Raw genomic sequence first — 16,857 nt, 5'->3', positions numbered from 1 at the left:
CTGCTGACCCTGGGCAAGGGTACAGGTCCTCAGCAGGGTCCCGTTGACAACTCTTGTTGGAACTGTTGATGACTGCCTTGGAGTGGTATGTTCATGTTTCTGGTTACATACACTTAGGAGGAATCACTCTTTTTCATCTTTACCCTAGATCCCCAAAGACTTTGCAACAGTGTCTTTCATGCACTGCAGACGCCCCTTATAGCTTTATCCCGAGAGGCCTGGAGTCGGTCCTGACTTTGCCCCCATGACTCCGAGCCTTTCCAAGTCACTTAGCTCTGGGCTTGGGTGTCTTCAACTCTAAAGTCAGACAGTTAGTTGAATATCATGGTCCTGTGATTATAGGCCAGAAAGTCACTTAGAATTGGCCTTTTCCTCCTAAAATCTGAACAACAGTGTTGCACATAATTTACACATAGTTATTTCACAGGCCGAATATTAATAGCACAGAATGCTTGCCTCCATCTCGGTCTAGAGAGGGAATGCCACTGTTGACTAGGAGGAAATGTGAATGCTTGCTCCCTCCCCGCTTCCACTGCCTAAAGTCCTTTTATTGCACGATTTCTGATTGAGCATGTGAGTGTGACTATAAACTTCCCCTGACAGAAACCACATCACCTCATCAGCCACATAAGAAAATGACAAAACAACCAACTGTGAAAGCATGCTTGCCAAGCTTTCAGCACCACAGCGTCGGGGGAAGCGGGAGGCGCGTTGGTACTGGAGGAGATGGAAGCTGGAGGGAGCCAGATGAGCTCTGCTGTACCTGTCTTCTCTGAGCTGCAGCATGGGGGGAGTGTGTGTGTGCCGGTGAGGCCAGATTCCGGAAAACCCTTTGCTCCTTGAAGCCATGTCACCACGGCTTCCCAGTGGAAGCAGAGAGGCCACAAGGGAATGTGGGCGTGCCACTGGCTCAGTAATTACCAGATCTCTAACAGCTAATAATATAGCTAAAATCCAGTCACTAAATCTTCACGGAATCCTTTTAAAGTTTGGTTTCATTTTCTATGGTTTTATTTCAGCAGAGAATACTCGGGCTCAGAGAAACATAGCTAGTAAGCCGGTTAGTGGTCAAGCCAAGATTCAGACTGGGTCTGTCTTGCCTCAGTGCGCATGGTCTTTCACTTTACCTTGAACTGATTTTAAAGTTGGATGTCAGCCAACTAAGCATTGGTGAGAAACAGAGATGGGGAAACCCATCCCTTAGTGTTACCTTCAACCCACTCCAAGGTTTCTCTGCTTTGATAGAACACTAGGGGGAATGAGACAAACATCTGCCCAACTTCAATCAACTTTTAAGACAGGCTATAAAGTAATCAAAGACACCTTTAAGAGAGTGGAAAGGGGGAATTATTCTTACTTAAGGAAAAGGCAGAAACAAATTTAAAAATGGACTAAAGAGTTGAACAGACACTTCCTAAAAATGACCAACCAGACGTCAATGAGCAGGTGAACAGATGTGTGACAACATCAGTCATCAGAGAAATGCAAATATGAACCACAGTAGACATGACCCACCAGCATTGCTAAGAAGGATGACCATGTACCAAATGCTGGTGAAGATCTGGAGCAGCCGCATCTCTCAGTCACTTCTGATAGGAGTGTCAGTTACTAAAACTGTTTTGGAAACCATTTGATAGTTTCAAATACAGCTGAACACACACAAACTCTATAACCCAGCATTTCCAACACGTAAGACTATGACCATCAGAAATGTGTACATATGTTTATCAGAAGATCTATAGGGAAGTGATCATAGCAGCACAATTTCTAGTAACCAAAAACTGGAAACTAACAAAAAGCCCAACAGCAAGATAATGAACAAATACATTATGGAATGTTCACATAGTGGAATACTGTACCGCAATGAAAATGAGCAAACTATTGCTACGCATAACAACATGGTTGGATCTCACAAACATGATGCTGAACAAAAGGAGGTAGACACAAAAGAGTTCATACTATATGACATCTTTTACATGAAGTTCAAAAGTAGGAAAAACCAAGCAATGCTATCGTCATAGTGTCAGGCCTTCGTTAACTTTTGTAGGGGTGAGAGGGAGTGCCTGGAAGGGAGCAAGTGCAGTTCTGGGGGTGTTGGCAGTGTTCTGTTTCTTGATCCGAGTGCTGGTTACACAGTGTGTTCAGATTTTGAAAATACATCCAGTTCTTCCCTTGTGATATGTGCACTTTTCTGTATGTGTATTATACTTTAATACTATGCTTTTAAAGTATTATATATACAGATGCTAGTCTTTAATTTTTGACTCCCACTGTGGCAATATAAATTTAAATCAACTTAGTGATTTGCATAGGCATAAAATTGGAATTTTGTGACATACTGTGCCCTACATTGTGGGAGAAATGCTCATTTTTTCTTGGTAATGCTTCATTGGCTTCAATTTGTCTGGTCCTGACAAATTGAGAAAGGAAGGAAATAGTGAATTCCGCAACTGCAGCAATTATTGCTACTTAGCATTTATTCAGCCAAGGCAACACTGGCTAGTTGGATTCTCACCAGATTATAGAATCCTATCTTGCCTGGGAATCTGTAGTAAAACTTACTGTTTATAATTTTTGTACATTCAAGAAGAAAAGCATAAGAGAAATACTATGAAATGCTAAGATCAGGCTAAACGAAATCTGAACCTTCACTTTTAGGAAACAAGGTGAAAAGATGGAAAGAGAAGTCCTCTTTTCACATGGGCAGTCTTCATTCACAGTCGTAACTGAAAAGGCAATACTGAATATTTAGAGAACTTTAGCAATAGTCTAAAAACGATTTTACAAAATGTTCAGGTAGTGAGTAGGTTGAATTTTCAAATTCTTATCTCAACACAAAACTAATTGGATTCTAGTAAAAAAAAAAGGGGGGGCTGGAACTGAAAGAAGAACAAACGTATTTTAAAAAACAAAAAGTATAAAATACCACCTGGCACAGAGTCTGATATGTCATCTGAGACAGAATGTTGAGAATCAGATTCATTCTTCCATGGAGTTCCCATTGTCCTGTCTTCTCATTTGACCATTGGGGAATCCAACCCAAGGTTGCTTTATCTGTTGAAGGTCACACAGTTGGTGATAAAGCAAGGCAGAACCCACCATCTTTAAACTTTCAGCCTCTTTCTTTTCACCCCATGGAAGAGATTTCAAATAATAGATTAATAATAGCCCAACAATTAATAGGTGTGCTGTTAATGCATGTCTTTTAAAATGTCTATTTCAGCTTGCTGCCCTTGAATTTCCTCCAAAGAAACTATTTGGAAATAAGGATGAACGTGTGATTGCTGAGAGACGAAGTCACTTAGAGGTAACAGAATTAAGCTGTTTTTCCTCTGTGTATGTAGAAAATGTGCCATCTGACCAGTAAGAATTGTTTCTGTTAAATACTATTACATTTCTTCACAAGTGTGAAGGTGCTGCCTCATTAACACAGGAGATGGCAGCAGTAGATTATGAAGATATGATATCAGCTTGTTTAAAATACAAGTCCTTATCTTCCTCTGGTCTAGCGGAACATTTTTCTTATTTTTAAGAAGATGCATTTATTCTAAGGGTTAGGAAGCAGGATGTGAGTGAGAACTAAATATTCACCATAGACAGATGGTATGTGATACAGGATGAGAGTACAAAGCTTGCTGCAAAAACTTGGAATTAATTAACTGAAGATTTATAGTATTACATCATTGTTGCTTTTTCAAGAGAGTTGGAAGCAAAAAGACACATACCTATTTTAGTCATGGGTAGGTTTCATTTGACTTATTTTAACTTAATCTTCCAAGCCGACTACATGTAGAACTCTGGTTTAACACAAGTGTTGTTTTTCTGACTGCCTCACTGCCAATGCACATTGTTGACTGCTTTATCTAGTTTGTATTTCTTTTTTGGGATATAGTTGCTTATTTGGTTGGAGATGCTAATGAGGCTGAGTCTTTTCACCAAGGCAGGGACCAGTTGTTTTCTTTAAGAATGGTGAAAGCTTGATCATGGCTAGTCCTTGCTTGTTGGCCACTTTCTTGCCATTGTGAACCATTGAGGCAGACAAGGGACAGAAGTGCAAATAGCTGATGATGACCTAGTGTTAGCAAGCTTTCAGGGAGACTCTCAGAGTTCCCCTTGCTACTTCATTTGTTTTTGTTTTTGTTTTGTTTGAGGCGGAGTCTCGCTCTGTTGCCCAGGCTGGAGTTCAGTGTCACAATCTCGGCTCACTGCAACCTCCACCCCTCAGATTCAAGCGATTCTCCTGCCTCAGCCTCTGGGTAGCTGGGATTACAGGTGTGAGCCACCATGCCCAGCTAATTTTTATATTTTTAGTAGGGATGGGGTTTCACCATGTTGGCCAAGCTGGTCTCGAACTCTTGACTTCAAGCCATCCTCCCGCCTCCACCTCTCAATGTGCTAGGATCACAGGCGTGAGCCACCGCACCTGGCCCTTTGCTACTTCTTTAAGAGTAATAACAGTAAGACCTACTGGAAATAAAGTCAAATAAGGAAAGTCCTGAGAGAGCCCTTTCTGGATTGTGAAGTGCTATATAAAAAGTAGGTATTCTCATTGTTGGTGACAGCCAGTTAAAATTGGCTGCCCATGGCATGCACTTAATGCCACTGAACAAGGAATAGGGAAATATCTAGAGGCTAGGGGTTCCCATGAGAGCAGAAGGAGAGAAGTGGGAGCAAAGGAGAAATTGAAGACTGGGAGGTTGTTGTCTATGAGGAGCATTTTAGAGTTTTGAGATCTTGAATATAGAACTACTCTGAGAAAAGAGGAGTTTTGGGATACAGCCATGCTTAGAGACATTTGAGTTAGACTACAAAGTTACACATCTGAAGAGGTAATTCAACCTGGAATGGCATGATCGTGATACCCAACTGAAGAATTTGTGTTCAAGGAAAAGATTATTGTGGTGAGTCTGCTTGATCAAGTTTTCTCAAAGGTTTGATTGTATCATACAAAAAAATAAAAAAATAGCAGTAGAACTAGGGATGATTTTCTTTACCTAACTCTTACGTGCCTTCACTAACTAGACCTGCCTTTAATGGAAACATGGAGAATGATGGTTTATAAACTTGTTTTTGTATGCCAACAGAAAATAGATTGTTGTCATCCCTGGCTACTGAGGGCTCTGGTTAAACTCACATGGTGCACAGCTGTGCCATGACAGATTGGGCATTTTGTGTGCCATGCATTTGTGAGCACAGCACTGGGTACCCTTGGTTTTCCATTCCAACTTCCTGAGTTAGAGCAAAGTTCAGGGCACTCTTTCATTGTTAATGCTTTCAGGTGGAACCTATGTTTTTCCTTTTGGCATCTGCTGCTTCATCACTGAACCCTTCTAAACCATCAGCTGTTGATGAGCAGAGTTTTATGTTAATCTCTCCGCCTAGGCAAGGAACCCCTCCTTCCCTTGGCTGTGACTGTTATTTATCTGTGGCATTATCCTTTAGAGAACAGCGTCCACACCTTATGGAAATAAGCACTTACTTTTGAAATTTAATGCATTTCACCTAATGTTGACTGTTAAATCTTAGAATATTATCTTCTTTTCAAGGAGCAAGTATAAGTAACCTTCACTTTAATAGAAAGTTAATCTGAGATTCTCAAGTTAATTCCTTGCGACTATTTTCATATGAAAATCATATGAAAATCAACTTAGTTATTTTCCCTGAACTTTCCATTTAATTCAACAAACATTCATGTAATTCCTTACTACATGCTGGAGACAGTGGTAGGTGTTACATAGAATACAAAGACAAATGAGATATTTCCTTTCCTCTAAGTGTATATGCTTAAATTCCTGTATGAAACTTTACCTAGTCGTATATTATAAATACATAAACACATATGGATTCAAGCAGGACACATCTGCACTAGCTAATAAATGTGATGTCTGCTTAAAAGAAGTTATCCAACCGATTATTAATATCCAGAAATGCAACTTTCTGAACCTCACCGTGATATAGCTGTATAAAGTAGTGTTTTAAGTAGGCATTCAATTGTGTTTTAATCTTTCTTCTATTAAGATATTTCTAAGATTTAGACCTTGTGTTTGAGTTTATTAGCAAAAAGTATAAAATGTTTTCACGTTAAAGACATAAGCATCATTTTGGCACTCTCAAGTTATAAAAGTTAAGTCTGTTAAAATATTTATTTTTAGAAATGATGTATAGGAACAGAAATTTCTCATTGTTGTCGGATGTTTTGGAGATTAATTTTTTTACCTTGGAGCAAGTAGTATTGGTTGTGTGTCTGGTGGTGGGTGGTGATAGTGTAGGGGCCAGAAATTGTAACATTTAATATATTGCACCCCATAAAGGCAGGAGTAAGAATGTGATGATGGTAAGATAGTAAGTAGAGGAGTATAAATTGGGTCATAAGGGCTCATCTCATTGCCGAACTTCTTTCTACTCCACTGATACCTAGCCAACTTTGGTTTGTAGCTGGAGCCAGTTTTTTCAGAATCTGGCTAATAATTGCTTTACATCTCATGCTCAAATGCTCCCAGCATTTTTGTTCGAAAAGAACTATAGAATCTTTGAAGATTTCTAATGTGGGTGGATCTCCCTACACTGCCATCCTGGCCGAGCTCAACCAGTTTAGTGTAACTGTGCATGTTGTGGGCAGACTCTGCCCTCAGTCAGTCAGAGGCTTCTGCTAACAACACTCCTCATATGTGACATGCTTCCCAGGCTCCAGACATTCCTTCCGGTAGCCCTGACAACTGCCTGGGAGACATGTGTTGGCAGATAGAGCAGTGGAGGTAACAGGAAAAGAATGTACCCAGTCTCTGATGTGTTAGTTTGAGCAAAAGGTGCTTCTTAATGTATTTTCAGTGAGATAGCGTAACTCAAGTCAAGCCATTAGAAACTGCCATTGTGTTGTAGACCAGAAACGGTGGAGTATCAGCAATTTCATATGCTTCACATAGTGCCTGCTTTCCCACATTTGCTTGCTGTTTATTAAGGCCAAGCATGAGTGGAAAATGCTTATGATATCCTGTCATATATTCCTCGCAACCAACTTGGTGAGTTCTACCGTTATCTTCATCTTACAGGTGAAGGCCTATGTCTTGGGGAGGAGAAAGAGGGTCACAAAGGTAGTAAGTGGCAAAGCCACAGTTCATACTCAGTTGTCTTTTAGAACAAACCCCTTCTTTTAATCAGCATGCTCTAAGTTTGGAATGGAGTTGGTTCTTCCTGTAAAGAAAGGCCATTGCTGTTGAAAAAATACAGCTTCCAGTGTTATCACTACAGTGTTAACTAAGATCCACTGTCTAATTATTTATTCTTAAAAGCCATTCCAGTTATTCAGCAATTATTGAGCACCTACTCTGTGCCAAGCAGTGTTCTAGAACTGAAGAAACTAGTTAATAACACAGGCCCCTTTCCTCATCTCTTAACTAACCATGGCAGTAATGATGGCTTTTATTTATAATCTTATTTTCGTTAAGGAAAGATGTTTATTGTGATTGTTGATTTCAAATATTCACTTTGTGAGTAATAAAAGGTTCTGAATCTCTGTTGCTTACAGCTTTATTTATGAGATGTCACATTGTTCTTGTGAATACTTAAGAGTATGTCAAATTCCCTAAAGTATAAAAAAGGATATTTCATGTGAATTACTGAGGAATATAAGCTTAGAATATCTTCAAAGACATTTTTATGGCTTTAAATATTGTACATATTATGTAAAATATACATATATAATAAATATACACACATACATAGTATATAAATACATATATCCAAATGGATATCAAATTGAGTTCTAATAAATGCGGTATATAGTATTTCTTAACCGTGGGCCTGAAACATCTCAAGCTGAACCATATGGTTCTAGAATATTCTGTCTCTCAAACTGCCAGTGGTAAAGGACCAGTTACTTAATTCCATCACTTATCAGTACTTTTGCACAATGAATGACAATTAATTACAAGAAAAAATAAATAAAAAGGACATACAAAATAGAAGCACAATTCTTTTCTTTATTACATGTAGATTCAACAGACATAAAATTAGTTAAATTGCAGTAAAAGTGTCTGAAACATGGACCACACTTTGAGTAGCACTGCTTTGGAACATTCGTGAAACCTCACCTCTACTTCTCTAAGACTCCTGTCACCTTTTACATGTATCAAAAGCTATGTTTATGTCTCACATCTTCCCTGCTGTGCTCTTCAATACTTGAAGTTGGCAGAATTGATGTCTAATTCAATTCCTAATCTCCCATTATACTTCACACACGCTTCACCTTCACTGAATTATCAGAAAATCTGCCCAAATTAGCCCCAAGTTAATGAGTTTTCTGTTTTATTTTTGTTCATTGATGAAAGGTGCATTTTGGGTTATTAACTTCAGAGAACATTATTATCTACTTGGAAATATTTCTACTAATCATTTTAATAATCTGTCATTTCAAGGAGTAACTATAATTAATGAAAAAAAAAATCCTCTAAAACCACAAAACTTTCCAGAATAATACAATCACTTTCAGAAGTAAGAAGCTGAGACATCCGAGAAAATTTTCTTCAAAACTGCCTAGAAAACTGGAGCAGCCAGCAACTGAAATCTACCTCTTCTGTCCCCATTTTCATCTCTTTAGCTTGAGCATTAAGATAGATCAAAAGAAACGTGATAGCTAGGAGTGTGGACCTTGGAGCAGATCATCCTAGTTTTGAGTACTGATTCTGCTCCTTTGAAATTATTTAATGTCACTGTTTCAGTTTCCTTCTCTGAACAATGAGGATACTAATACCATTTTCCTAGAGTTGTACTGAGAATTAAATGCGATTGCATATATAACACGGAATCTGGTACAAAGAAAAACAACTCAAAAATGTTCATTGGTCCCATGATGATAGTGATGATTGTGGTGGTGGTGATGGTGATAATGATGACAAGGAAAATGATGGAGCCTTATGGTGCATTTCAGAGCTGTTTTAAGAGCCGAGGGAAGGCAAAAGAGCACCACTCCCCAGCAATCATGAAATGTAACAACAGTAGTATCTCAGTTTATTACATTTACTTGCAAAATCAATGAGAGCAGAGACACTAAAATCGTGTCACTATTCTTATTCATGATGATTCCTGGAAGATACCGGAACTCATGCTGTAATACCAGCCTGTCTTTCAACCTGTAAGATTGTAATCTGAAAAATAGAAATGACTTTCTGAAAGATTTAGTCATGGTGGAGCTGTTGTCCAAAATGATAAAGATTAGAGGCATAGGATCATTATGAAAGGAGCACAGTTCCTCCAGATTGACACAGTGTTATTTACAGCTGCTTAGTTCTCTTGGCGTGTCTACCAGGTCATTGACTGCAAGACTGCCCACTGTGAAGTCTCCAGCTGACTTGGTGTATGCCCTGGACTTCTGCCTGTGAAAGAAATAGATAAGTATCAATGAGTTTCAGCCAAAAAATCCCAGGAATACATCTATTTTTAAAGCAGTGTTAGATTTATTGATTTACCACAACAAGGAAGAACCATGTGAACCACAGGAACCATGCAAGCTTCTCAGTAAGAAGGTATTGAAAGGAAGTTATTTAGAATTTGGACTTGTATTAGGTAATTTGGGGAAGAATGCAGGAAAGCAGGGCTTTGTTCTGGATTGGATGCTGGGGGCAATTCTCTGATTGAGTGTATTAATAATTCTGATCCAGAAAGCAAGAAGAACAGAGTGAGGTTTAAAACATGATTGATAAGCCAAGATATGGAATCAACCTAAGCATCCATTAATGGGTGAATGGATAAAGAAAATATATATATACACAATGGAATATTATTCAGCCTTAAGAAGAATTTGCAGCAATATGAATGGAACTGGAAGTCATTATGTTAAGTGCAGTAAGCCAGGAACAGAAAGACAAATATTGCATGTTCTCACTCATATGTGGGAGCAAATAAGTGGATCTCATGGGGATAGAGAGTAGAATGGTGGTTACCAGAGACTGAGAAGGGGATGAAGGTAGGTGAAGAGAAGTTGGTTAATAGGTACAAAAATACAATTAGAAGGAATAAGTTCTAGTATTTGGTAATACAGTGTGACTATTATAGTTAATTATAACTTACTGTATATTTCAGAATAGCTAGAAGATATAAATTACAATGTTCCTAACACAAAGTAAAGAAAAATGAGGTGATGGATATTCCAGTTACCCTGAAATTACACATTTTGTGCAGATATCAACATCACATATAGCCCCAAAATATGTACAACTGTAGCATATCAATAAAAAGTATGTATGATAAAAAGCACTATATTAGCCCAGAAAAGAAAATATTTGATTATATTTGATCACAGTGTTCATGTTTTTGTCTTTGATCTCACACTGTTATGGAGTGGTCTCTTTTTTTATTTTTAGTTTTTGGGCTTGATCCTTCATGGTCACAGAGTAGCCTTGTCTGGCGTTGATATTCTTTGAAATTGTTTGTGGTTCACAGGAGAACACTACAGCTTAGCTGTGAGAATGCCAGGTGGGTTCCTAACTGCTTTTCTTTTATTTTTCTCGCAGTAAAGGGATGCCCAGAGTTTATAGGCGTTGTCCTGTCTAATGGCAGACGTAAACTAAATGAAGAACTGTTTCCAAAATAAAGTCTTGGTAGTTCAAATGACTTATCTGCCAAATACAGGTATTAGTAATGGCTGTCAGTATTGATATATCACCACCACCACCACTCCACAGCCAGGAGTCACCTTTCTGGCTTATGGTGCCTGCAACACACAGCCTAGTTTTTCCTGACTAAAAACACTTTCTCATTCTACTTTAGTGTTATTTTACTCTCAAACCTCGAACTTTCAGTACCAGAATTATTTGGTTTAGACATTTTATAGATTGAGCCTTTTTGGTTTCAAAGTAAATATCAAGAAGTAAAAATCCTAGGATTTCCAAGTTTTCTCAGTCATTTACCTATTGGAAAGATATTAGGCAGTTCTACATTTAATGTTCTTTTCATCTATTCTCTGCTGACCTTACAAAACATATAATAATAGAACCATTATCAAACATAGAGATTAAATAAATACCTCATAGGAAAAACCGTTTTCTTCCTCATTTAGGTTTTTTTCTTTTTTTCTTCTGGTTATCTGGTTATTTACATTAGCAGGAGCTGTTTTCTGTTATTAGTCTATTACCACTATAATCAGTAGCAAAGCATTTTTGAAAGGTGTTATGTTTAGTGGCTGTTGGGGTATTCAAGGAAATGGAACTGGAGTGTGGGGGCTTTTCCATGTTGGTGGCTCTTGGAGTCAGAGAAGCTGAAGGTGCTGCAATCCTGAGGCTGATTGCCTATCAAATCATTTTATACAACAGAAATCCTATGTATATATGTTAGTGCTTTATGAATGCATCAATGAGTGAGAGTCTCCAATTGGAGGGTAAGTCGGAAAAATCTCACTTTGGTTTTCATGAGCATTCATTGGTGTAAGAGGAAAGCAAAATTAAGACAACTGTTTTCAAAAATAATAACAACTTCCAAACTCAGATGGAAGTCTAGGGGAGAAGAGGGAGGACTCCGTACACTGTCATCAAACAGTAGTACTCTGCCATTTTTCTCCTTCTTACTCCTCAAATGACGATGGCTAACCACTCAGGGAGTCAAAACACACTATAAGCAGAAAGTTGTACTCCATCTTTGGGCTCCCATTTTAAACTCTAAGCTGGAAATCAGGATCTTCATTTTTTTATTGATCGTGTTTTAAGTTGGCCAAAACATCTCAGGGCTTGGAATACTTCCCTCAGCTCAGATGTATTCTCCTCAGAGAGGCCTGCCCTGCCCACCGAGTAGAAGCAGTCCTGGCCCTAATGCCATCCACCGGATTTCCCCTGTTATTTCTTGGTCACAGCATTTAGCAGTTGTTGGAAATTTTTTTGCTGGTTGATTGATTGGTTTTGTTACAAAGTATTCTATGTTTTATGAGAGGCTAAGTTTGTGAGGACAGGGATTCCAGATGCTTCATTTACCTAGAACAGTATCTGCCCCTTAATAGGTCCTCAGTAAATATTTGTTCAGTGTCCAGTTAAAGCCATGTTGAACAGCAAATAGCAGATATTTGTTCTGACAAAAAAAATACAAAAAAAAATTCAAAATGAGAGCACATTTGGAAACATGGGTTTGAGTGCTTGCTCTACCACACTGCAAAATGCCACTGGGCAAGTTATTTAACCCCTCTGAGCATCATTATTCTCAGTGCAAAACAAGGATAAGAACAACTAATTTTCAGGATTGTTGAGGGGATCAAATGAGAATGGTATGGAAAAAGTACCTAACAGAAAACATAGTCTGTAATATGTCCTCAGTTGATACATGATAAAGTTAAAAGCATACACTATAGAACCATTAGATCTGGTTGTGAATTACTGCTCTGCTACTTAATGACTGAGTAATCTTGGACAAGTTACTTCTCTGTGAATCAGTTTTATTACCCATAAAATGGAAATAATATTATCCATCTAATACAGTTGTGATGGTTAATGAAATAATTCATATAAAATATTTGGATAGCTTCCTGATACATAGCAAACACTAGAAATGATTTTTTTTAAGTTGTTGCTACTTTGCAGTTGTCTTGTAGTGACTTACAGTATAATTTTACAAGTAAACATTTAAAATCCTAGCTTATGCAATAAGACAAGAAAAAATATATACTGATTGGAAAGTAAGAAATAAAACTGTGTTATTCACAGATGACATGATTGTTTATGTAGATAATTTGAAAGAATTAACAAAGAAAAAAACTCCTGGAATTGATCCATGATTATAGCAAGGGTGTAGAATACAAAGTTAATATATAAACATCAATAGCTATTCTATATACCAGCAACAAATAAATGGAGCTGGAAATTAATAACATGATACCATTTACTTTAGCATCCCCCAAAACTAAATACTTGTTTATAAATCTAACAAAATATGTACAAGCTCTATATGAGTAAAACTACAAAATTCTGATGAAAGAAATCAAAGACAAACTAATGAAGAGGTATTCCATGTTCATGGGTAGGAAGACTCAACACTGTTAAGATGTCAGTTCTTTGCAAGTTGGTCTATAGATTCAACTCACTCCCAATCAAATTAGGAAGACTGACACTATCAAACTCCGATACTTAATATAAAGCTGTGGTAATCAAGACAGTGTTGTACTGGTGAAAGAATAGACAGATAATGGAACAGAACAGAGAGCCCAGAAATAGATATAATTAATTATCTTTTGCAAAGGAGCAAAGGCAATAAAATGAAGTAGTCTTTTCAACAAATAGTCTTTTCAATAAATGGAACAATTGGATATCCACATGCAAAAAAACCAATCTAGACACAGACCTTATGCCATTCACAAAAACTAAACTGATTATAGGCCTAGAAGTAAAACACAAAACTATAAAATTCCTAGGAGATGACATAGGCGAAAAACCTAGATGACTTTGGGTGTGGAAGTAACTTTTTAGATACAACACCAGTGACATGATTCATAAAATAAATAAGATAGACTTCACTAAAGTTTAAAACTTCTGCTCTGCAAAAGACACTGTCAGGAGGATGAGAAGGGAATCTACAGACTGAGAAAAGATATTTGCAAAAGGCATATCTGATAAAGGGGTGTAATTCCAAGTATACAAAGAACTCTTAAAACTCAACAATAAGAACACAAACAACATCATTAAAAATAGGCAAAAGAGGCCAAGCGTGGTGGCTCACGCCTGTAATCCCAACATTTTGAGAGGCCGAGGCGGGCAGATCACATGAGGTCAGGAGTTCGAGATCAGCCTGGCCAACATGGTGAAACCCCATCTCTACTAAAAATACAAAAATTAGCCAGGTATGGTGGTGCATGCCTGTAATCCCAGCTACTCGGGAGGCTGAGGCAGGAGAGTCGCTTGAATCCAGGAGGTTTCAGTGAGCCAAGATAGCACCACTGCACTCCAGCCTGGGCAACAGAGCGAGACTCTGTCTCAAAAAAAAGAAAAAAATGGGCAAAAGACTTGAACAGACATCTCACCAAAGAAGATATACAGATGGCAAATAAGCATATGAAAAGAGGCTCAATAACATATGTCATCAGGAAATTGGAAATGAAAACAAGATACCACCATACACCTAATAGAATGGCCAAAAGCTGGAACATAAACAGCACCAAATGCTGGTGAAGATGTGTAAGAAGAACTGTCCTTCATTGCTGGTGAGAATGAAAAATAGTATAGCCACTTTGCAAGGTTTTGGTGATTTCTTACAAAATTAAACATACTCTTACCGTATGATCCAGCCCTCTCACTCCTTGGCATTGACCCAAAGAAGTTGAAAACGTGTCCTCTCGAAAATCTGCACATAAATGTTTATAGTAGTGTTAATCATAATTTCCAAAGTGTGGATATAACTTAGATATCCTTTAGTAGGTAAATGGATAAATAAACTGTGGTACATCCTAACGATAGAATGTTATGTAGCACTACAAAGAAACGAGCTTTCAAGCCATGAAGAGATTTTGGCAGAACATTGAATGCGTATTACTAAGTAGAAGAAGACAATTTGAAAAGATTATATGGTGTATGATTCTAACTGTATGGCATTTTGGAAAAGGCACAACTAATAAGACAATAAAAGGATCAGTGGTTGCCAGGGATTTGAGGGAGGGAAGAGATGAATAGGCAGAGAATAAAGGATTTTTAAGGCAGTAAAGCTACTCTGTATGATATATAATGGTAGATACATGTCATTATACATTTTTTAAACCCCATAGAAAGTACAAGGGTGAACCCTAATGTAAGCTATAGACTTTGGGTGATAATGATACCTCAATGTAGATTCATCAGTCCTAACAAATATGCCACTCTGGTGTGGGATTTTGGTAGCGGGGGAGGCTCTGCATATTTCGGGGGTCAAGTGTTCTATGGGAAATTTGAATACTACACTCAATTTTTCTAACAACCTCTAAAACTAAGAAGTAAAATCTATTTTTTAAAAGGTACATGTTTAAAAATAAATCATCATGTGGTAGTTATGTGTTTATAATAGTCCTTTCCTCCTTTTCTCTCTTAATTGCTCTTTCAATTCTATCCTTCCTCCAACCTCTTATTTTTCCAGTGTGCCGTTATTGCTTTGCTTAAAAAATAAAATAAAAAAGAAAGAAAAAGAAGAAGAGGGAAGAGAAGAACAGTGGCTGGGGGGATGGACAGATGGGTAGATTTGACACTATTAATCATTTTTTCTTGAGAGTATAATTTAAATTGTTATTAAAAGGAACATATCTTCTAAACAAGCTATGTTTTTCATACGTATTTTCCACTGCTTAGCATATGATAAGTTATATTTTATTAGAAGTGGCTCACTCATTACTCTAAAATTTGAGAGTCACTGTTGTATCTTTTATCAAGCACCGTATTTATTCACTTGTTCTTCCCAAACTCAAGTTCAATGTCTGTCTATATGAATCAATCATTGCCTTCCCAAGTCTGAAAATTAGACCTAGTGGGACTCCCTTTCCATGTTAAAATGTTTGAACACAGAAGCCAAGAAGGAAATATGTCGTAATCACATGTAGCCATTAAGTAGGTGAGAGGAACACTGATGTAATTGGACAAACAGTTGTAAAGATCCTTTTCCCCTATAATTTTCGTATACTACAGCAAAGACTTTTTCACACTGGTGTTTGGTTGAGGGTCTTCTTCTTCTTCTATCTTGTAGTATCATTTGTGATACTGTAAGTGACCTATTATTAGATTTAACTGTTAGTAAAAATTGTAAAAGCTTTTTATTCAAGGGTCACTTAAGAAATCTAATAAAGGTTGTTCCTGCCTCCCACTCTTAACTTTATACAGCACTGAAACTAAATTCTCCTTAGTTCTGTCAGACAGAAAAGTTGACATAGTCTTCTATTTAGTTAGTGTGCAGAGCCAGAAGTACTTGAGGACATTAATTTAATATCAAAATGTGGTTAGAATTTTTCATGGAAATGAGAATGTCTTCATTTAAGGACATAGCCAAAGTTCTCTTTGGTACAGAGTGACCTTCTGTGGCAATTCTTTGCAACCCTTTCTGGTTCAAAAGAGCCAATTGCCTTTACCTAAGAGTGTTGGATGTGTTAATATCAGGTGTTAAATGAGTTCTTAAAATCAAATAATCCAACTCTGTTATACTAGACAGTTTCTACCATGCAAAGGGTAATGCATCCATCTCAAACTTTCCAAGCCTCATTGGATTAAAGGGAATCTCAGATACTGTGATGTAGAAACTAATGCCCTATATTTTCTCTTTTTTCATTTTATGACAATACGTAGAAAACCAGAATGAATACTGTAATGAACCCCAATGTACCCTCTCCATCACCCCACTTCAACATATAATCATCATGGGACTAATCTTATTTATATGCACACACACACACACATGCACACACAGGATTATTTTAAAGCAAATATCAGGCATCATATTGTTTCATCTATAAATATTTTAAGCTATATCTCTTAAGAAAGCAAGACTGTAATTTTTAAATGTAACCACAATACTGTCATCAAACACAGACACACACGCTCCAAATTCATCTCTCAATATAAATAAATAGTCAGTGTTGAAGCCATACCAATTTTCTCACGTCTTACAATACGTATGTTTCAATCATGACCAACATATTTACACATAGCATTGGTTGATAAGTCTTTCTGGTTTCTTACAATCTATAGGTTTTTGTCTCTTTTTTTTTTATTACTCACCATTTATTTGATGAGGACAGCATGTCATTTACCTGTTGAATTCCTCGTGTTCTGGGTTTTGCTGAGTGCAACTTCGTGGCATTGTTCACCATGCTCTAACCCTGCATCTTCTGAAAACCAGAGGCTTGATTAAGTTCAGGTTTGATTTTTTTTTGGCAAG

The 16,857-nt window shown here is 37.4% G+C and overlaps 1 protein-coding gene across 3 annotated transcripts in view; it reads left to right on the top strand.

The window, feature by feature from the left end:
* KIF16B (kinesin family member 16B) overlaps nt 1-16,857 on the top strand; it is a 299,853-nt gene that overhangs the window by 256,548 nt on the left and 26,448 nt on the right. For all 3 annotated transcript variants that reach the window (XM_003252139.3, XM_003252138.3, XM_012510215.2), the window contains one exon: nt 3,224-3,307. In XM_003252139.3, the coding sequence (XP_003252187.1) occupies nt 3,224-3,307 (84 nt within the window). The remainder of the gene's footprint in view (nt 1-3,223; nt 3,308-16,857) is intronic.

The sequence above is a fragment of the Nomascus leucogenys genome, chromosome 11 (genome assembly GCF_006542625.1).
Source record: "Nomascus leucogenys isolate Asia chromosome 11, Asia_NLE_v1, whole genome shotgun sequence".
Lineage (NCBI taxonomy): Eukaryota > Metazoa > Chordata > Mammalia > Primates > Hylobatidae > Nomascus > Nomascus leucogenys.
This window is presented reverse-complemented; position numbering and strand designations above follow the sequence as displayed.